Genomic DNA, 23,651 nt, shown 5'->3' with positions numbered 1-23,651 from the left:
CATTGTGTTAGTCATATATGAACCCTTTTTTTCTTTTCACTACTTTTTTACAGTTGTATTATCACTGATCAGTCATAGTCTTGCATATTGTTTCATTGCATGTTCGCACTTTATAGTTTATCACATGCTATATATATGCATTGTGTCATCATGAATTGCACAGTTTACCTCTAACGCTGCACTTTATATTTTGAATTACATTTTTTGTGCCCAATATCTGGGTTATAGTGTTCAGCTGCTGACTTACCTTTATTCACTAAGCGTGGGTATAATTCTACATTTATACATTCAGGCAACTAGCCTTTTTATAAGAACACCAACAACGGTAACCTTCATAGTTCTCTCATGACAGGTTCACTTTAGGACTCAATCCTAAAAACAAAAAGCGCCCCTTTGAAGCCCTGTACATACCACCCACTCACTCAGATGTCTGCTGCCCGGTGCGGTCTCCCCAGCAGAGCATGTCTAGGCCAAATGAGCCAACATCAAATAAAAGAGGTGGGGTCACACACTGTCCATGTTAACCAGATAACTTTAGTGTAAGGCCGCGTACACACGTGGGGACTGTTCGCCCAACTTTGTCCGCTGAACAGTGTTTCAGCGGACAGTCCGCTCGTGTGTGGGCTTTCAGCGGACAGTTTCAGCGAACAGTCTGCTGAACAAAGTTTTTCGGAAATTCCGAAAAACTGTCCGCTGAAACTTTGTTTCAGCGAACAGTCCCCTCGTGTGTAGGCTTGTTCGTCAAACTAAGTTCCGCGCATGCTCAGAAAGGATTTACACGCCGAAGTTTGCATTGCAGTGTATAGGACGTCGTTTTCTAGTCCCGTCGTACGTGCCGTTCACGTCATCGCGCAGGGTTTCAGCAAACTGTTCGTTCGTCGTGTGTGGGCAAGTCCGTCCATGCTAATTTTGAGCGGACTGTTTGCTGAAACTGTTTGATTGACAAAGTTGAGCGAACAGTCCCCGCGTGTGTACGCGGCCTGAGGGTGTCAGAAACCATGAAACAGACTGAGACAGAAGTACAATCAAATCACACTTGTTTATTAATAAAAATAAAAAGGTAATTAGAAAAAGCGTAGTCAAGCATAGCCAGAGTCCAGTAGCCAGATCGGGTAGTCAGCCAGCCCAAAGTTCATTAACCAGATCGGGTAATCAACCAGGCCAGAAGTCAGGGATCCAAGGAGAGCAACTGCAAGCGGGATAAGATGCCAGGAATTATGTCAGCAAGCCAGTCTTGAAACAAACAGCAGGAGATGGTTCCTTGTGATGTGACCAATGCAAAGGCAAAGGAAAAAGTGAGCAGGAAGGCTTTAAATAGGCAGGTCAGACAAGCATCATCGGGAACAGCTGGTAACTGTGGAAAGAGAAGAGAGCTGGCAATTAGCTGACAGCTGAACGGCCAGCCCAGAGGAGGAAGGGCTAAGCCAGCCCTGACAAAGGGTCTACATAAGATCAATCTCCTTCCATATGTCATATACCATGGGAGAAGACTGAGCTAAAGCTGATCCTTACACCAATGTTATTTGGTTACTATGGACAGTGTGCAGCCCCACTTCTTTATTTGGGTTCACTTTAAGGTTTGCAGTCTTTGATGCCTGTAAAAATCACAACTCTTGGCACCACCAACAATGCATTATAGGTCTATTGAGAGAAGGAAGGGGCATTTTCCATAAACACAAATTTTGATTTTAATGTCCTGAAGGGAGACACTTTAAATAACAACAGAACAAAGATTATATTTTACAATTATTTTATTCGGTCAACATCGTATTTCCCAACAATCTGCGTTCTCTACTTGTAACAGTCTGTTTAGAGGTGCTTAACATCCATAGCAGAACCAGTTTTACAGACTTCCATTATTTGCATTTGCTGACCTGCTCTTGATTAAGTGAAGCAGAGTATTGATTCCTGGCTGCACATCACATCATTTCCTTAACATTCAGAATGTTCTTGTAAATAGGATCAGATTTTCACACACAGACTACAAATTAGCTGCATATTCTTGCATCCATCAGACACTGCTGGAAGCAATATAAAATGCCTGAATACACCACATGTGATTGTGAAACCAGGATTTGGGTTAAGATCATGAAGGTAAAAAGAACAAAGGATGTCACGTTGAACCATTGTAAACACAGGCAACATTCTTTTGCAATGCGGCAAGTACATTGCGAGAGGTGATTTTCAGTGCTGTATTCTTGTAAAGAGAGTAATAAAATGTGTGCAGATCAATTCTATCTTTGCGTACATTTTTAGGAAACATGCAGTATAATCACTTATTTTCACCTATGTGATTTTTTTTTAAATCTTATTTTTGTTCTTTTTCACTCTATTAGACAGGCTTCACTATTTTGTCCTTTTCTTGAAATAAGACAAGCTTGATTTCGTTTATCTATTTTGAGAACAGTACAACTACTAGGCCTCATGCACACAGGCATTAATATTCTCTTGTAACATTTCCGGTAGCCAGGACACCATGTACAGCTACCCATACAAGTGAATACTATATGGACTACTGCTTGTAAATGCCGAAGGCTGCTGCATTGACATTTATCTGTGCATGCATGTACAACATATTTCACTAAATGCAAAAGTGACATATCTGCAGAAATACAGTATGTGCATGCAGAAGTAAATAATGCTGCAGAAACTTTGGTGTTTACAAGCAGCCTGCCAGGTACAGCCATTAACTTACAGGGGCAACTGTATGCAGAACAGTAGATCTCCAGGCACAGGAAAGTGGCAGATGCTACAAGACTCAAAAGTGTGTAGATCTCTGTGTGCATGAGGTCATAAGGTTGTGATCCAAAAGGTACAAAAAGGCCCTCCTCTAAGGAGCTGTGAGATATTTTACATGCCCTCACTTCCAGACCCAAAATAAGGTAAGTGGGCAGAATCATGCAAGTCAGTTCTTTTTGTACCCTTTAGCCTCAACATGACCTTAATAGCTGCACTGTCCATCTGGACAACCCCTTACATCATTGAGCCAGTAAAGCCATATTTTGCACTAATGAGGGCTACAAAGCCTAAAACAGCTGTATGTATATTAGTAATATTACCTTTTGAAAATTATGGCTATACGTATGCTAAACACCAGTGGTTTGGGATCCATTGATGGCCAAAAAGGAGCAAAAAGGAATGATTGCGTCGTCCCTGCACATTCACCCATATGCAGAGACTGTGCTTGTTTTGGGGTTGTGTGCTGGAAGTGAGGACATGGAAATATCTATGGTTTTAAGAAGGCATTTCTGTATCTCGTCATCCATTTTGTACAGCATCAACCTATTCCACAGAGTATATAAATCTATTCACATCAGTCTCTGCTGACAAATAACATTCCAATCTAATGTCTCTATTACATACACACTTCTATAAAAAAAAAAAAGAAGCTATCAGTGAGCATCATTTATAAAAATGTCTGCAATTATAACTATCCTAGGGGCAGTCTGGTGAATCCAGGAACCTTTACCTGCATTCACCATTACATTAAATGTGATGATAGCAAATATTTTAACTGCCAAATGTGCAGTGAATGTTCGTTCATAGTAGGCAAAGATTTTTGGTGAAGTTTGACAGATATCACAGGATAAATAAGTTTTTTTTTTCCTGTGTCATTGTCACATAAAGCATTAAGTTGCCTTGAAATGTCTTTTCACCGATTTTACCCACAACAAGAAAAAGCAAATCATCATCTAAACTAGTGGTCTCCAAACTGCGGCTTAACTGCTTGCTTTTATCTGGCACTTGGGCCAACGATAGGGCAGAATCCTTACCAATGACACAAACGATGGTGCACAATTACTCTCAACGACACAAATGATGGGGCATAATTCCTACCAATGACACCAACAATGGGGGACAGTTCCTCCCAATGATGCCAACAATTATTCCCAATTATGCCAGTGATGGGGGCCAATTGCTCCTGATGACACCAACAATGGGGCCCAATAATACCAATGATAGGACACAATTCCTATCAATGACACCAACAATGGGACCCAATGACGGGGGACAAGTCTTTCCAATCTCACTATGACAAATGCTTAGTTTTCCACAGTTCCACCTTAAAAAAACCATACTCCGTAAAGGTTATGGGTGATTGTGTATCAAATGTGACAGCTGCCACATTCTAAATAGAGTGAATGATATAGAAAAGACCATCCCCAATGATCATTCCCAGATGTTGATGGATGTCAGTGAATGTGGATTTCTCTAGGAACATTTTCACAGTGAATAGCTGGCCAGTAAAAAAAAAAATTGTGTGAATGTCTCAACTGCTGCTTTAAAAAAAACACTCCATGATGTAGGTTGCTCCTTAAAAAAAAAAAAAAAATCAAATTCTACAGGTTATATGCAGTTTGTTTTTTACAGCAAAGGGTGATTTGGAGCATCCAAACGTCCATGCAACCCACATGCTGATGAAGGCTGGTAGAAATTGCATTCTGGGCCCCAGTGCTGCAAGGAAGTAGTGCGTATGTCATGGTAATTTTCAGTGTGCAAACAGTAGCATCTTTACTAAAGATTTTGCCATGGATTTACAGCTATTTTTTTCTCATTACCTTCTATAAGAGAGCTGAGGGCATCAGACAAGCTATCTAAATGTAACACTGGGTTCAGAAATGTGTGGTGTATAACATACAAAAGCATTCAGCACAATGTTCAAGAGCAAAGACTGAAACAGCCGTTGACTCCAACGTTGTACTTTAGTTCATATGTTGATTAGGGACTGAGCTCTCCCTGATAGCAGAGCTTCTGCCACTGGAGACTTCATCAGGAATTGTTCATACAAGAGTTAGATGAAACACAGCATCACATTTCTTTATGTAATTCAAAAATGAATACACTTTGAATTCTGTTTCTTTGAATGAATATAAATATACATATGTTTGTGGTGTGAGAGTATCTTCTGAATAGGTGCCCAACTACATTAATGCTCTAAAGCAGTGGTCTTCGAACTGCAGCCCTTTGCTTGCTTTTATCTGGCCCTTGGAATGCTATTTCTCCCATTGACATTAACAATGGGGCATAATTCCTGCTAATGACACAACCAGTGGGGCACTATTCCTCCCACTGGCGCCAAGGATGGGGCAATATTCCTCCCACTTACACCGATAGGGCACCATTCTGCAATAGACACCAATGATGGGACGCTATTCATCTCAATTAATCCAATAATGGGACAATATTTCTCCTACTGACACCACTAAAAGGGTACTATCCATCTCATGGACACCAATGAAGGGGCATTGTTATTGACATCGGGGCGTTTTCTACTCCCACCGGCCACAGTCCGGCCCCTCTAAAGGAATGTAACCTGGCCCTTTGTTTAGAAAAACTTTGGAGACCCCTGCTATAAAAAACAAAACAAAAAACTCATCCAGACAAAATTTCTCCATCGGGTGTACCTCACTCCTGTACGTTTGTCCAGAATATATCCCACTAGGGACCCCTATTGCCCCAGGTGTCGAACTGAGGTTGGAACGTTCCTGCATATGTTCTGGGAGTGTCGGCGGCTGGAGGACTTTTGGATAGGCGTGTTTGACCACCTGAATATACGGCTGGGGTTGGGGGTCCCTCGGACCCCTGAACTTGCCCTATTGGGAATTCATCCGGATGAACTCACGCCATACTACTCTAAACTATTGACCTCCTATCTCCTCTTCTATGCGAAGAAGGCGATTTTGTGCAAGTGGCTCTCGGAGCGCCCCCCTAGTGTAGCCCGATGGGAACGCGCAGTGGATGCTGCCCTCCCATTATATAAACTAACGTACCTTAATCGGGGTTGTCCGTGGAAGTTTGACAAGATCTGGCTCCCGTGGACCTCCGGGGCAGCCACTTGAGGATGGCGTTGGATGTTGCTTCCTCCCTCCCTCGCCCCCCCCCCCCCTCTTTTTCCTTCCAATGATGACTACTGGGTTGTTTTAAACTTATAGGTTTGGGTATAGCTTCTGTGTTATGTATATTGATGAATGATATGCTCAGGGCCCCATGGTAAGGGTATCCGAATATCCTTCTTTTATTGTATGACACTCTGAACTACCATACTATTCTGTAATTGCTTGTCGGTACGATTGAGTTGTTCCTATGCCTTATGTTGTTTTGTATTCTGATATGATATTTTTGCAATAAAGCACTCCTGTTTTTCAAAAAAAACAAAACAAACAAAAAAAAAACACATGATCAATGTCAGGCTGGTGAAAAAAAAATGCTTTCATAGATGACCACTATTGGCTACTGCCAGCAATCTTGAAAGTGTGCGTGACCAAACTATACATTAGGTGTTAACAAGACAAGGCTGGAGATACAAGCCCAATACTCAATAAAAGCAAGTGATGACAAGACAGGATTTAATCATCATCTACATCACAATATAGAAGTGAGGTAAGTGCTCCGATTAAGTGCTCGGATTGTTCTAGGTGAATATCGCACAAAGTTGGGTTTCAACAAGGAAACTCTCAGTGGCTGATAGCTGATCACTTCTTTTTCTTCCATGGGAGGGCCTATATCATGTCTGCAAATTTCTCTACCAAATTAGAGAAATTGGGAACAACACAATGGACCTTATAAGATGATGGGTAGATGTCAGCCACCACACCTCCATTGTTTGCCAATATGGGTTTGAAGAAATGATACGGTAAATTAAGAGTTTATTGATGAGGTAGACTAGGAATAAGGACTAAAACCGGCCATAAATGATCTGACTTTCTTTCCTGCAACCATTGGTTGCAGAAAAGAAAAATCGCTTGATACCCCCATCACAGTCAATGTTGATGAGGGAGTCCCTCTCGCAGAGCTATTGTGTTCTTCTGTTGGGGGAACACAGTGATTACTGCTAGTAGCTATAGCAATAGTCGCATGCTGAAAATCTGACATGCTGGTTTTACCCAAGTCGATCGATGGATCGACTTGGGTACATTCAGCCTGCCCATAAATGGATCGACTCTCCCTACTGAACTTGCCGAGATTCAAACCATTTATGGCCAGCTTAGACTAGGAAAACAAAAACTAAATGAAAAGGTGATCTTTAACAAAAAGAAAAGAAAATATTATTTTACATCATACAAAAAAAAAGGGAACACTTTGTCCCACTAATCACCCTTTTAAATTGAATTAAAACTGACATTTTAGCCCTTTTAAGGAGCATCTGCGTAACAATTTTGAATATTAGCAACAAACTTGCTTCCAATGTGATTAGACGAGCAATCATTCAAAAAGTCTGCACCACAATATAAAATGCTAAGAGGCTAGTGTTTGAAACATGAAGATTGATGTCTTCAGACATGGTGCAGATGCAACAAATATTGGACTGTAAAAACAATATATATACAATAAGCTTTAGGAGTAGACAGTAGAAATGTAATAGGTTGCAGTACAAGTTCTGCTTACCATCATAGAAAGCAAGCAGCACAGGAATACTTTAAAGGTAGGAGTCACAGGTAAGGAAACACCCATGAAATAAGTAAAATCGGTATGTTAAAAAAGCAATCATGAAGGTTTACCTGAACCTAATATAAAAGGAGAACTTGCTATGGAGAATGATAGCACAACAGGAGAGTGTGAGCTAGTACACCCAAAGCTTCATGGGAGACCGTTCACTTATCTCTGTTCAACTGTGAGTGTTCACCTGACCAATAAAAAGCAAGAAGAGATCCACAAATCCCAAAGGCAGATTGGTCTATTTTAGGTTAACCTGTGTTCCAAATTTTTGATTCCATTTGTTTTTTACACTGCTTCTATAACACAAGCAGGCTGCAAACACAATATGGAACTTTCTAAATAGCATTGACCCATATTGGGATTCCTTTGCAAAACAGATGAGTGGTGCTTGATGCTTAGCCGTGTCATGCAAAGGGAACAGTTTTAAGCTACTGCAGTGTAAAATATTATTTTAAAAACTGCTTTAAGTATTATAACTCTCCTAATGATTAAGATCAAGGCACCAAAATGGCAAGTCAAAACATGTACTTGGAGGTGTGCATATTCACCAAAATTACTTGATCCACAAAAGGCGGTGCATTGTGACCAAAGTGACAGGATAAAGACACCAGGCAGTACTGATATTAGGAAATAGCTGTTGATTAGGCTCAGTAATAATTTTTCATGTCCTTGGATCTCACAGATGAGGAGTGCCAGAGTCTACAATGGTCAATAGTCATCATAGGTAAGTAAATAAGTGTACCATTCCCATTTGAAATAAACAGAGCCGCTAAAATTTTCCACAAATAAGCTACAGTTGTCTACTATGAACCCAGACCCCTAAATATGCAAAAATAGTGCATTTAAAAAAAGTCATTGCTAGCTAGAAATCTTTGCCTTCCTGTTTGTATGATTTGTTCAGTAAGACGGCAAAGAGTGTAAAATGAGATAAAAACACTGACTTGTTTCTAAAATGTAAACATTTAACTCTTAAAAAGGAGAAAACCCCTATAATATAGGAGAAAATGCCTAAGCGTAGGGTGACTTGGTGGGCATAATAAATAAAAAAGACAAAATATATCAGCCCCATAGACAGGATGAAGCCGGCAAACAACATTAGGGGGTAAGTGAGAACCTACGAAGATAAGGTCTTCAAACTTTAGATGGATCTTCTGAAGGAGGAACAGCAGACTGAGATTCCAGAGAAGAATATTTCACTGGAACAGACACAGAAAATGTGATTAGATTTATACTTCAGATTTTTAGTTTATCACACATTCATATAAAAAGCAGACGTAGAAATAAATTTAGGATTATCTAGAATGGCCAGAAACATAGTAAGCACTTCCCACACAATGCCTGTCTACCACATCCTTTTTCTTAACCAAGGAAGAGATCAGCCATATGCAAATATTCCATGGTCAGAAGAAGTAGTACAGATCAGAACTGATGGCTGCATATCCTAAATGGTGAGGGAAAAAAAAGCCAAAACTTATTTTTGGAGTTTTGGATAGATGACCCCCTCCCCTCAGGGGAGGCTCACGTTTTTCATTTTGTCATGCTTTTCACTGTCACTGGTGCAGAAAATGGTGGGAAATACAAGGCTTTACAATGGTCACCAGAACCAAAAGTGATGGGAAAATCTTCCTAAGGTAAACATGTTGCCATGACACTGTCTTAGCCCTTGTACACACGGTCGGACATTCCGACGGAAAATGTCCGATCGGACCGCGTTGTCGGATAATCCGACAGTGTGTGGGCTCCATTGGACTGTTTCCGTCGGAATATCCGACCGACAAAGTTTTAGAGCTGGGCTGTAAAATTTTTCAACAACATGATCTTATCGGACTTTGTCCAATCGTTTGTACAAAATTCCGATCGGACACACATGCTCAGATCAAATTCCTAGACCAAAGCTATTGGTTACTAGCCTGAACGTAGTCCCGTTGTAACGAAATAACAGCATCATGTTCTGAACGATCGGATTTTCCGACAACTTTGTCCGACCGTGTGTATGCAACACCAGTTTCGGACAAAATCTGTCGGATTTGGTTGTCGGAAAGTGCCGACCGTGTGTACAAGGGCTAAGAGATTTCCTCTCACTTTGGAGAGTTCCACCTGCTTTATCTCTGGAACAGGGCCTGAGGGGAAATCTCCCCATTGGGTCAAAAGCAACAAAGGAAAACCCTGGGGTTAAAACGTGCCTTAATCTGTCCAAAACGTAAAAAAAAAAAAAAAAAAGTTTGGTCTTTAATGAATACAATCCTTGAGTGTATTTTCTGCCGAACTGGCCGTTTTTAGCCTGTGTGTACTCAGTGTTAGTGTAATGCACATGCACCCTGAGGCTATTCTCTGCATCAATGAAAGGTTTCTTATGATAGTGTGACAAAGGCAGTCACTCCACTGGCATAAGGAGAAGGTCCAGTAAAAGATGGGCTCCTGACAAGCTACTACACCAGCACTAATTGCGCACACGATATCCTGTAAGCTGTGAGCAGGTCTTCAAACTAGAAAATAGACAATGGTATGTGTAGCTGGCATTTAAGAAAAATGAGGCCGACGATCACTGTGGTGTGAGTGGAATGAGAGCAGAAGTTATGAAGTCTGATTGGTTGTTTCTCTACAAGTACTGACATTTCTTTATAATACAAAAACACCATTTTCATAGTAGGCAAAGATTTTTGGTGAAGTTTGACAGATATCACAGGATAAATAAGGTTTTTTTTCCTGTGTCATTGTCACATAAAGCATTAAGTTGCCTTGAAATGTCTTTTCACCGATTTTACCCACAACAAGAAAAAGCACATCATCATCTAAACTAGTGGTCTCCAAACTGCGGCTTAACTGCTTGCTTTTATCTGGCACTTGGGCCAACGATAGGGCAGAATCTTTACCAATGACACAAACGATGGTGCACAATTACTCTCAACGACACAAATGATGGGGCATAATTCCTACCAATGACACCAACAATGGGGGACAGTTCCTCCCAATGATGCCAACAATTATTCCCAATTATGCCAGTGATGGGGGCCAATTGCTCCTGATGACACCAACAATGGGGCCCAATAATACCAATGATAGGACACAATTCCTATCAATGACACCAACAATGGGACCCAATGACGGGGGACAAGTCTTTCCAATCTCACTATGACAAATGCTTAGTTTTCCACAGTTCCACCTTAAAAAAACCATACTCCGTAAAGGTTATGGGTGATTGTGTATCAAATGTGACAGCTGCCACATTCTAAATAGAGTGAATGATATAGAAAAGACCATCCCCAATGATCATTCCCAGATGTTGATGGATGTCAGTGAATGTGGATTTCTCTAGGAACATTTTCACAGTGAATAGCTGGCCAGTAAAAAAAAAAATTGTGTGAATGTCTCAACTGCTGCTTTAAAAAAAACACTCCATGATGTAGGTTGCTCCTTAAAAAAAAAAAAAAAATCAAATTCTACAGGTTATATGCAGTTTGTTTTTTACAGCAAAGGGTGATTTGGAGCATCCAAACGTCCATGCAACCCACATGCTGATGAAGGCTGGTAGAAATTGCATTCTGGGCCCCAGTGCTGCAAGGAAGTAGTGCGTATGTCATGGTAATTTTCAGTGTGCAAACAGTAGCATCTTTACTAAAGATTTTGCCATGGATTTACAGCTATTTTTTTCTCATTACCTTCTATAAGAGAGCTGAGGGCATCAGACAAGCTATCTAAATGTAACACTGGGTTCAGAAATGTGTGGTGTATAACATACAAAAGCATTCAGCACAATGTTCAAGAGCAAAGACTGAAACAGCCGTTGACTCCAACGTTGTACTTTAGTTCATATGTTGATTAGGGACTGAGCTCTCCCTGATAGCAGAGCTTCTGCCACTGGAGACTTCATCAGGAATTGTTCATACAAGAGTTAGATGAAACACAGCATCACATTTCTTTATGTAATTCAAAAATGAATACACTTTGAATTCTGTTTCTTTGAATGAATATAAATATACATATGTTTGTGGTGTGAGAGTATCTTCTGAATAGGTGCCCAACTACATTAATGCTCTAAAGCAGTGGTCTTCGAACTGCAGCCCTTTGCTTGCTTTTATCTGGCCCTTGGAATGCTATTTCTCCCATTGACATTAACAATGGGGCATAATTCCTGCTAATGACACAACCAGTGGGGCACTATTCCTCCCACTGGCGCCAAGGATGGGGCAATATTCCTCCCACTTACACCGATAGGGCACCATTCTGCAATAGACACCAATGATGGGACGCTATTCATCTCAATTAATCCAATAATGGGACAATATTTCTCCTACTGACACCACTAAAAGGGTACTATCCATCTCATGGACACCAATGAAGGGGCATTGTTATTGACATCGGGGCGTTTTCTACTCCCACCGGCCACAGTCCGGCCCCTCTAAAGGAATGTAACCTGGCCCTTTGTTTAGAAAAACTTTGGAGACCCCTGCTATAAAAAACAAAACAAAAAACTCATCCAGACAAAATTTCTCCATCGGGTGTACCTCACTCCTGTACGTTTGTCCAGAATATATCCCACTAGGGACCCCTATTGCCCCAGGTGTCGAACTGAGGTTGGAACGTTCCTGCATATGTTCTGGGAGTGTCGGCGGCTGGAGGACTTTTGGATAGGCGTGTTTGACCACCTGAATATACGGCTGGGGTTGGGGGTCCCTCGGACCCCTGAACTTGCCCTATTGGGAATTCATCCGGATGAACTCACGCCATACTACTCTAAACTATTGACCTCCTATCTCCTCTTCTATGCGAAGAAGGCGATTTTGTGCAAGTGGCTCTCGGAGCGCCCCCCTAGTGTAGCCCGATGGGAACGCGCAGTGGATGCTGCCCTCCCATTATATAAACTAACGTACCTTAATCGGGGTTGTCCGTGGAAGTTTGACAAGATCTGGCTCCCGTGGACCTCCGGGGCAGCCACTTGAGGATGGCGTTGGATGTTGCTTCCTCCCTCCCTCGCCCCCCCCCCCCCTCTTTTTCCTTCCAATGATGACTACTGGGTTGTTTTAAACTTATAGGTTTGGGTATAGCTTCTGTGTTATGTATATTGATGAATGATATGCTCAGGGCCCCATGGTAAGGGTATCCGAATATCCTTCTTTTATTGTATGACACTCTGAACTACCATACTATTCTGTAATTGCTTGTCGGTACGATTGAGTTGTTCCTATGCCTTATGTTGTTTTGTATTCTGATATGATATTTTTGCAATAAAGCACTCCTGTTTTTCAAAAAAAACAAAACAAACAAAAAAAAAACACATGATCAATGTCAGGCTGGTGAAAAAAAAATGCTTTCATAGATGACCACTATTGGCTACTGCCAGCAATCTTGAAAGTGTGCGTGACCAAACTATACATTAGGTGTTAACAAGACAAGGCTGGAGATACAAGCCCAATACTCAATAAAAGCAAGTGATGACAAGACAGGATTTAATCATCATCTACATCACAATATAGAAGTGAGGTAAGTGCTCCGATTAAGTGCTCGGATTGTTCTAGGTGAATATCGCACAAAGTTGGGTTTCAACAAGGAAACTCTCAGTGGCTGATAGCTGATCACTTCTTTTTCTTCCATGGGAGGGCCTATATCATGTCTGCAAATTTCTCTACCAAATTAGAGAAATTGGGAACAACACAATGGACCTTATAAGATGATGGGTAGATGTCAGCCACCACACCTCCATTGTTTGCCAATATGGGTTTGAAGAAATGATACGGTAAATTAAGAGTTTATTGATGAGGTAGACTAGGAATAAGGACTAAAACCGGCCATAAATGATCTGACTTTCTTTCCTGCAACCATTGGTTGCAGAAAAGAAAAATCGCTTGATACCCCCATCACAGTCAATGTTGATGAGGGAGTCCCTCTCGCAGAGCTATTGTGTTCTTCTGTTGGGGGAACACAGTGATTACTGCTAGTAGCTATAGCAATAGTCGCATGCTGAAAATCTGACATGCTGGTTTTACCCAAGTCGATCGATGGATCGACTTGGGTACATTCAGCCTGCCCATAAATGGATCGACTCTCCCTACTGAACTTGCCGAGATTCAAACCATTTATGGCCAGCTTAGACTAGGAAAACAAAAACTAAATGAAAAGGTGATCTTTAACAAAAAGAAAAGAAAATATTATTTTACATCATACAAAAAAAAGGGAACACTTTGTCCCACTAATCACCCTTTTAAATTGAATTAAAACTGACATTTTAGCCCTTTTAAGGAGCATCTGCGTAACAATTTTGAATATTAGCAACAAACTTGCTTCCAATGTGATTAGACGAGCAATCATTCAAAAAGTCTGCACCACAATATAAAATGCTAAGAGGCTAGTGTTTGAAACATGAAGATTGATGTCTTCAGACATGGTGCAGATGCAACAAATATTGGACTGTAAAAACAATATATATACAATAAGCTTTAGGAGTAGACAGTAGAAATGTAATAGGTTGCAGTACAAGTTCTGCTTACCATCATAGAAAGCAAGCAGCACAGGAATACTTTAAAGGTAGGAGTCACAGGTAAGGAAACACCCATGAAATAAGTAAAATCGGTATGTTAAAAAAGCAATCATGAAGGTTTACCTGAACCTAATATAAAAGGAGAACTTGCTATGGAGAATGATAGCACAACAGGAGAGTGTGAGCTAGTACACCCAAAGCTTCATGGGAGACCGTTCACTTATCTCTGTTCAACTGTGAGTGTTCACCTGACCAATAAAAAGCAAGAAGAGATCCACAAATCCCAAAGGCAGATTGGTCTATTTTAGGTTAACCTGTGTTCCAAATTTTTGATTCCATTTGTTTTTTACACTGCTTCTATAACACAAGCAGGCTGCAAACACAATATGGAACTTTCTAAATAGCATTGACCCATATTGGGATTCCTTTGCAAAACAGATGAGTGGTGCTTGATGCTTAGCCGTGTCATGCAAAGGGAACAGTTTTAAGCTACTGCAGTGTAAAATATTATTTTAAAAACTGCTTTAAGTATTATAACTCTCCTAATGATTAAGATCAAGGCACCAAAATGGCAAGTCAAAACATGTACTTGGAGGTGTGCATATTCACCAAAATTACTTGATCCACAAAAGGCGGTGCATTGTGACCAAAGTGACAGGATAAAGACACCAGGCAGTACTGATATTAGGAAATAGCTGTTGATTAGGCTCAGTAATAATTTTTCATGTCCTTGGATCTCACAGATGAGGAGTGCCAGAGTCTACAATGGTCAATAGTCATCATAGGTAAGTAAATAAGTGTACCATTCCCATTTGAAATAAACAGAGCCGCTAAAATTTTCCACAAATAAGCTACAGTTGTCTACTATGAACCCAGACCCCTAAATATGCAAAAATAGTGCATTTAAAAAAAGTCATTGCTAGCTAGAAATCTTTGCCTTCCTGTTTGTATGATTTGTTCAGTAAGACGGCAAAGAGTGTAAAATGAGATAAAAACACTGACTTGTTTCTAAAATGTAAACATTTAACTCTTAAAAAGGAGAAAACCCCTATAATATAGGAGAAAATGCCTAAGCGTAGGGTGACTTGGTGGGCATAATAAATAAAAAAGACAAAATATATCAGCCCCATAGACAGGATGAAGCCGGCAAACAACATTAGGGGGTAAGTGAGAACCTACGAAGATAAGGTCTTCAAACTTTAGATGGATCTTCTGAAGGAGGAACAGCAGACTGAGATTCCAGAGAAGAATATTTCACTGGAACAGACACAGAAAATGTGATTAGATTTATACTTCAGATTTTTAGTTTATCACACATTCATATAAAAAGCAGACGTAGAAATAAATTTAGGATTATCTAGAATGGCCAGAAACATAGTAAGCACTTCCCACACAATGCCTGTCTACCACATCCTTTTTCTTAACCAAGGAAGAGATCAGCCATATGCAAATATTCCATGGTCAGAAGAAGTAGTACAGATCAGAACTGATGGCTGCATATCCTAAATGGTGAGGGAAAAAAAAGCCAAAACTTATTTTTGGAGTTTTGGATAGATGACCCCCTCCCCTCAGGGGAGGCTCACGTTTTTCATTTTGTCATGCTTTTCACTGTCACTGGTGCAGAAAATGGTGGGAAATACAAGGCTTTACAATGGTCACCAGAACCAAAAGTGATGGGAAAATCTTCCTAAGGTAAACATGTTGCCATGACACTGTCTTAGCCCTTGTACACACGGTCGGACATTCCGACGGAAAATGTCCGATCGGACCGCGTTGTCGGATAATCCGACAGTGTGTGGGCTCCATTGGACTGTTTCCGTCGGAATATCCGACCGACAAAGTTTTAGAGCTGGGCTGTAAAATTTTTCAACAACATGATCTTATCGGACTTTGTCCAATCGTTTGTACAAAATTCCGATCGGACACACATGCTCAGATCAAATTCCTAGACCAAAGCTATTGGTTACTAGCCTGAACGTAGTCCCGTTGTAACGAAATAACAGCATCATGTTCTGAACGATCGGATTTTCCGACAACTTTGTCCGACCGTGTGTATGCAACACCAGTTTCGGACAAAATCTGTCGGATTTGGTTGTCGGAAAGTGCCGACCGTGTGTACAAGGGCTAAGAGATTTCCTCTCACTTTGGAGAGTTCCACCTGCTTTATCTCTGGAACAGGGCCTGAGGGGAAATCTCCCCATTGGGTCAAAAGCAACAAAGGAAAACCCTGGGGTTAAAACGTGCCTTAATCTGTCCAAAACGTAAAAAAAAAAAAAAAAAAGTTTGGTCTTTAATGAATACAATCCTTGAGTGTATTTTCTGCCGAACTGGCCGTTTTTAGCCTGTGTGTACTCAGTGTTAGTGTAATGCACATGCACCCTGAGGCTATTCTCTGCATCAATGAAAGGTTTCTTATGATAGTGTGACAAAGGCAGTCACTCCACTGGCATAAGGAGAAGGTCCAGTAAAAGATGGGCTCCTGACAAGCTACTACACCAGCACTAATTGCGCACACGATATCCTGTAAGCTGTGAGCAGGTCTTCAAACTAGAAAATAGACAATGGTATGTGTAGCTGGCATTTAAGAAAAATGAGGCCGACGATCACTGTGGTGTGAGTGGAATGAGAGCAGAAGTTATGAAGTCTGATTGGTTGTTTCTCTACAAGTACTGACATTTCTTTATAATACAAAAACACCATTTATATTCTATTAAATGTGTCAGGAATTGCAACAAATGTAAAATGGTTTAATAACACAACAATAAGAGGTGAACAAATAAAACAGGCCTGTATCTCACCATAAGCCAGAAAAACACTAAAAAGTGATTGGAGGACCGTTTGTTGTATGTGCAGCTGACACATATATGCACATATGATAGTAAAGTCACACCAGGAAGATTGTGTGATAAATACAACAAACAATTTATTAAAGCAATGAAGTTCAGATAAAACCATATGTGAAGGTTAACTTAAAAGCCAAAGTAGATGAGAATGATCAATAGAGTGTGAAGTAACTGATAAATGCAAACTATTATTATCAGCTATGTATTAATTTGTCTAGTCCCTATAGATTAGTTAGTCTATTAACACTCTGAGCACATGCTATCATTAATATCACAGTACTACAAAGTTAGCTATGAAACCAAACACACGGTCAAAAATCAAATCTCATTTATTTCCCAAGGAAATAAGAAAGCTTAGGTATCAAGAGAAATTACAATATAAGCAATACTTAGCAGATCCTCGTGGCTGTCCTCATGGTGGAAAGAGAGGAAGCTCTCTTCAATCATTCCCTTTTTGATAAACACACCTCAGACACACCACATCCCATTGCCCACCCCCCATTGCCTGTGCACGAATCAGTGACTCTGGGGCGTCTCCTCCCCCAGGCTAAATATCTCTGACCGTCCTGCCATAATTGGCCTCTGGGGGGCAGTGTTTGCCCATGAATTGCAACTGCTCCGACTGGGATCATCTCTTGTCATTCGATTTCCGACACCCTTCCGCTCATTAGGCCCACCTTTTGTCCTCACAGACAGACCGGAGCCATCGTTGTCATCAATCTATTTGAAGCTTCGTGCACACCAGGTGGGCTGAAGAGAATTCTTTTTGCTATGCAGATTCTGTTTGGTGCCACATTCCTCTATACCTTTTAAACGTGTGGGACTGCAAAAGTCAATATGGCTGAGCTTGGTTGTACAAACAGATGTGTAGAAACTTTACATATATACCATGAATTCATGTTCAATTCCAACATAGTGCAAAACTCATTGAGTGGAATCCATCCTGTGTGATAACCTCTGGGGCTCAGTTGTGCTGCGGGGATATTGACAACTGAGCCAACAGTGGGTGGTGGTATCCCAATGATGTGTGGAACCAGGTGGGGGGGGGGGGAAACAGTACCTCACTAGTGATGTTACAATAGTGTGATGATGGCTCGGTCCGATAACTCAATTTCACCACTGTTGTTGGAGCCAGGACAGCCATGCAGCCTGTGTCTGAGAACCGGCGGCCCAGGTGTGACATCACTTACTGCGAGTAGCGCCAACCAAGGCAAGGTCTGAGCAGGTGATGGAGCACAAGCCTGGCTAGTGTGTGGAAAAAAAAGAGAGCGGTCACAGCATTTTGGGCGTGGTCCTTTGTCAAGTCCTTGACAAAACACTAGCCATGCTTGCGTTCCATCCCCTCTTATTTACGGTGGCTTTTGAAATAATCTTCATGTTTGGTTTTATCTGAACTTCAATGCTTTAATAAATTCATTGTTGTTTTTACCACACAATCTTCCTTGTATCACTTGACCCTCACATGTGCATATAAATGTCGACCACACATACAAGTGTTCCTCCAAGCACTTTTTAGTGTTTTTATGGCTTATGACTTTTTTGGCACCATTCTTGGTGCCTACCTTTCACACAGCTGCTGGATGGATCATAGCACATCACGACCACTTCCCATGAAGAGAACCCTGAGGTGGTTTTAGCGCCAAAACATTTTTGGTCATTGTGGTTTGCTTTATCTCACCATGCATCCAAGTGATCAACTGAACTTTACAGTATCCTATATGGCTAAGGAACAAGTGATATAGTAAAAGATACAAACTCATTAAAGGCTAAGTTCACCTTTTTTTTTCATAAAGTGGCCAATGCAGACAAGGGACCCCAGTAGGTTAAAGGGGTTGCATTCTATGCATTAAGGTGAAAAAACATCTGACAATGGCGGCGTCCCCCAGCCCCCCCGTTTTACTTACCTGACCCCTAGAAAGTCCCGCGCTCGCCCCCGACGTCCTCCTCGCCGCTCACCCTGGCCGTTGATTGGCTAGAGTGGATGGATTGAAAGCAGTGCAGCCATTGACTCCCACTGCTGTCAATCACATCCAATGACGCCGGGGGACGGGCCGAGTGATACAGCGAGTGGCTACGGCCGCTTGCTGTATCACAGGAGCGTGCCCGCAAGCACTCCACACTATGCGAGGGAGCTCGCATTAAGTTGTGGAGTCCTTGCGGGAGGGAGCCGAGACAGCTGCTGAGGGACCCCAGAAGAGCAGGTTCGGGGCCACTCTGTGAAAAACGAGCTGCACAGTGGAGGTAAGTATAACATGTTTGTTATTTTTTTTATTTTATTTTTTGCCTTTAGTGATCCTTTAAAAAAACACTTTCAGACCGGACCATTTTGCTGGTAAATGACCAGAGGTCTTTTTACAATTTGGCACTGCGCTGCTTTAACTGGTAATTGCGCGGTCATGCAATGTTGTACCCAAACAAAATTTGCGTCCTTTTCTTCCCACAAATAGAGCTTTCTTTTGATGGTATTTGATTGCCTCTGCGATTTTTATTTTTTGCGATATAAACGTAAAAAGACCGCAAATTTTGAAAAAAAATGATATTTTCTACTTTTTGTTATTAGAAAAATCCAATAAACTCAATTTTAGTCATACATTTAGGCCAAAATGTATTCAGCCACATGTCTTTGGTAAAAAAAAGTCAATAATTGTATATTTATTGGTTTGCGCAAAAGTTGTCACATCTACAAACTAAGGTACGTTTTCTGGAATTTACGCAGCTTTTAGTTTACGACTGCCTATCTCATTTCTTGAGGTGCTAAAATGGCAGGGCAGTACAAAACCCCCCCAAATGACCCCATTTTGGAAAGTAGACCCCCTAAGGAAATTGATAAGTGGCATGTTGAGCCCATTGAATATTTTATTTTTTTGCCTCAAGCGATTGAATAATGACAAAAAAAAATTTTTTTTTTTTTTTTACACAAAGTTGTCACTAAATGATATATTGCTCACACATGCCATGGGCATATGTGAAATGACACCCCAAAATAAATTCTGCTGCTTCTCCTGAGTACGGGGATACCACATATGTGGGATTTTTTGGGAGCCTAGCCGCGTACGGGGCCCCGAAAACCAAGCACCGCCTTCAGGCTTTCTAAGGGCGTAAATTTTTGATTTCACTTCTCACTACCTATTACAGTTTTGAAGGCCATAAAATGCCAAGATGGCACAAAACCCCCACAAATGACCCCATTTTAGAAAGTAGACACCCCAAGCTATTTGCTGAGAGGCATGTTGAGTCCATGGAATATTTTATATTTTGCCACAAGTTGCGGGAAAATTACAAACTTTTTTTTTTTTTTTTTTTTCCCACAAAGTTGTCACTAAATGATATATTGCTCACGCATGCCATGGGCATATGTGAAATGACACCCCAAAATAAATTCTGCTGCTTCTCCTGAGTACGGGGATACCACATATGTGGGACTTTTTGGGAGCCTAGCCGCGTACGGGGCCCCGAAAACCAAGCACCGCCTTCAGGCTTTCTAAGGGCGTTACAGCTTTGAAGGCCATAAAATGCCAAGATGGCACAAACCCCCCCCAAATGACCCCATTTTGGAAAGTAGACACCCCTAAATTTAGGGGTACACTAGTGAGACTAGGTAATAAATGGCGGGTGCCCTGAAACTATAAAAAAATAACTAACCAACCAGCGTCACCTGTAACAGTTATATGGTGATCACTGGTGAAAGGGTTAACTAGGGGGCAATCAGGGGGCTTTATGCGGTAGTATATGGGGGTCCCTGGCGCTATAAAAAGCTGCGGCGAACCTAAATACCTACCTGCCTAACTAGCGTCACCTGTGACACTAATACAGCGATCAGAAAAACGATCGCTTATTAGGCTGGGTTCATACTGGAGTGATGCGGGAACGCCACGAATCCGCGGCGGGTTCCCGCATCGCATGCCTCCCGGCGGCAGTTCACACTACCCTATGCGAACTGCTGGGAGTGTCAGTGAAATGTTAATGACACCCCCAGATCAGTTCACATATCGCAGTGCGATCTGCAAACTCGGATCGCATGGTGTGAACACCCATGCGATCCGATTCTGCTGCGGACCAAAAAAAGGGTCCCGTGCGAATTTGCGGCGGGTGCGGCGAATGGCTGAACTCGAATCGCACAGAGATCGGATGTGATTTGCACTGCAGTGCGGTGCGAATCACATTCGTTCTCATAAACCGCTGCAATGTGAACCCAGCCTTAGTGACACTGGCGACGGGGGGTGATCACGGGGTTAAACCTTTATTGGGGGGGTTAGGGGGGTACATTAGAACTAAAGGGGGCTAACCCTAACTGCCCTAACAGTTATTACAGTCACAAATGACACCAATGCAAAAAAAAAAAAAATGACATTGGTGTCACTGTGACTGGGGGGCAGGGGTAATTGGGGGGGTGATCGGGGGGGTGTGAGTGTGCCTGGCATGTTCTACTGTGTAGTGTCGTGTTGGTGCAACTCACCGATCCTCTCTCCTCAGTGTCGGAACGAAAAATACCGACGCGGAGGAGAGATTACATCACTTCCTCTCCTGTGTTTACATTACAGGAGAGGAAGTGATGTCACGGAGCATTTTCATTCGTCGGGAGCGATCGCGAGGGGGTGGCCATGAATGAATGGCCGTCCCCTCGTCCGGGATCGCTCCCGAACGAATACCGACCGCCGCGGGCACCGGGCGGGGGCCCGATCGGGCCCCCGACCCGCGGGAAGGCAGGGACGTACATGTACGCCAATATGCCTGCCCGTGCCATTCTGTCGACGTACATCGTCGTGCGGCGGTCGGGAAGTGGTTAAAATACATTGTAAAATACATCAGTCCTCTGGTGATTTCTCTTTATCCCACCCCTGAAGCATGGCCAAAATACCCCCAATGTTTACATGCCTACATCCTGACTAATTTCCAGGACATGGGCTACAACAAAATGGCCACCAAGCCTTCTTCTTTCAGGACAGCTAAAGTGATAATCTTTAGCTGCACTCAAAGATGGTGGTTCAGTGCCCATTGTGTTGTAGCCCAGTGTAAGAGATGAAAAGGGACAGCAGTGTGAGGATCCAGTGGGAACATGCAACTGGAGAGTCTTTGCTGTGGCAGGAGGAAGCACACTGCCTTTGAATCAGGAAGCATGTGCGCTCCTGCCATGTGGGGGGCGAGCACCCAAAGACTGTCATATACTGGAAATTGGCCCGGATATAGCAATGTACACACTGGAAGTAATTTTGCCAGGCTTCACATGTGACAGAAAAAGCCAGTGGGTATGGCATTTGCATTAAACAATAATTTTACAAACAGCACAGTGCATTTTAAACTAGTGGTTGCCCCGGTCTGCATGAACCAGTTTATGTAAAAGATGAACGTAGCCTTTAACTGCTGAACGTATTCCATTACTTAAGCACCTTATAAAATAAAACAATGTAACATGAATTATGAAGATTAAAAGAGGTCTTCATCTTACCTTGAGGCTCTTCAGACACTACCCCCTCCATATGTTCCCCTTTCACATATTCAGCATTAAGTCCTTCTGTAAAGGGAACATAAACAATGCATAGATAACCTACACTCAGGATCTTTCATCATGAATCAATCCGAACTGAGCAGTCCCGCTAAAGTCATCTATACAGAAAGCTATCAATACACGGAGCTTTAATAGCTGTGATTATTTCTTTTTTATAAATGGAGACCTGGTTTGCTATGAGACCTTGTATCTGACGGGCGGTTACTAAATAAAGATAACTGCTAGAGTATTTGTGATGTCTCTATTCTGCACAAGCTGTTCTCACAGTAGTAGAATGAACAGGCAATGTATATTGTGCAAAAGAACAGCAAGACGCTAAGAGCTATTATAGCCTGCTCTGGTCTACGGTAATACAGCTGTCCTTGCTGGCTTCAGATATCATTTTCTTTGTGCTGTAGGGAGGAGGGGGAAAAAAAAATAAAAAAAAAAAAAGACTACTGCACGGCTCATTTCATGATTTCTATTTCAAGGAGAAAATAATGCTATATAGCAGCATGAAGGTGTCTGCGTAAAAAGATAGAAAAAAATTACAGCGGTGTGTGGCACAGTGTATATATCAAATGAGGATTGGTTGACAAATGTAAATATGGTATTTTTACTGTGAAAGCAGGGAGAGGAAATACTACGGATTCCTTGTATATTAATATCTATGCCAATATATGGGATTTAATCTGCTTCTTCACTTATAGATTTTTTTTATATATTTATTTTGCAAGCATATTTTAATTTTAAAAAAAAGCTTGCTCCCCAGTGGGGCATAAATAGAATTCATTCCAGTGTAAATTTAGATTTTTGGGATGGAAAGTAACCATTTGCTACATTTAGAGAATTGTAAACTGGAAAAGTTCCAATTACCTCCAGAATTATTGGATTATTGGTGTATAGGAACACTCATTTATTTAAGCTGGAGCTTGGGAAAGCTGGTCACGGTAACCATCCAGATGTTTGCTTTGGGTTTCCAGAATATGGCAGAAAAAAACTAATGGAATCTGATTGGCTATCGTGTACCACCCATTAATTTTCTTAATAAACCCTGTTAAACGTAGGCCTAGTAATATTGCATCACCCCTTGCAGATGTGTGCGTCTATGCAGCTACAACCTCACCATGACCTACATTTTTATATTTAGCTGTGTGTACTTGACCAGCTCATCACGTAAGTGCATGTCTCCTATGTCATGTCTCCTATGTCACGTTAATTGCATCTTCAGTCCTTACTACATTGAAAAAACATTAAATTACAAGACATCTAACAGCTGATGTCAGATTCTGCAGCTACCAATCCTGATGCTGCCAAATGGTCAATTAGTCAGCTTCTTAGTGGCATTGTGTTGGCCGTCGGTCTCTACCGACTTGCTACTTCACTAGTTAAGACAGCAAGATTCTGGTCT

At 41.6% G+C, this 23,651-nt stretch overlaps 1 protein-coding gene and 1 long non-coding RNA gene across 5 annotated transcripts in view; both read right to left on the bottom strand.

Annotated features, from left to right (window-relative positions):
* Positions 1-1,020: 1,020 nt before the first annotated feature.
* On the bottom strand, positions 1,021-10,051 carry LOC143987386 (uncharacterized). Its single transcript, XR_013276644.1, has 2 exons — positions 8,556-10,051; positions 1,021-1,354 (listed from the first exon to the last, which is right to left on the bottom strand). It is a non-coding gene; the product is annotated as an uncharacterized LOC143987386 (long non-coding RNA).
* Positions 10,052-12,863: 2,812 nt separating this feature from the next.
* The window catches only part of CD99L2 (CD99 molecule like 2), a 150,395-nt gene continuing 139,607 nt past the window's right edge, over positions 12,864-23,651 (bottom strand). For 3 of the 4 annotated variants that reach the window (XM_077485983.1, XM_077485753.1, XM_077485826.1), the window contains 2 exons: positions 22,202-22,267; positions 12,864-15,169 (listed from right to left, as the gene is read on the bottom strand). In XM_077485983.1, the coding sequence (XP_077342109.1) occupies positions 15,105-15,169; positions 22,202-22,267 (131 nt within the window). In that variant the 3' untranslated portion in view covers positions 12,864-15,104. Of the gene's footprint in view, positions 15,170-17,161; positions 17,579-22,201; positions 22,268-23,651 lie in introns of those variants that run through there. The other variant, XM_077485907.1, reaches the window with a different exon arrangement.

Source organism: Lithobates pipiens, unplaced genomic scaffold (assembly GCF_037356315.1).
Source record: "Lithobates pipiens isolate NorthernLeopardFrog02 unplaced genomic scaffold, aLitPip1_a1.2 Scaffold_1, whole genome shotgun sequence".
Lineage (NCBI taxonomy): Eukaryota > Metazoa > Chordata > Amphibia > Anura > Ranidae > Lithobates > Lithobates pipiens.
This window is presented reverse-complemented; position numbering and strand designations above follow the sequence as displayed.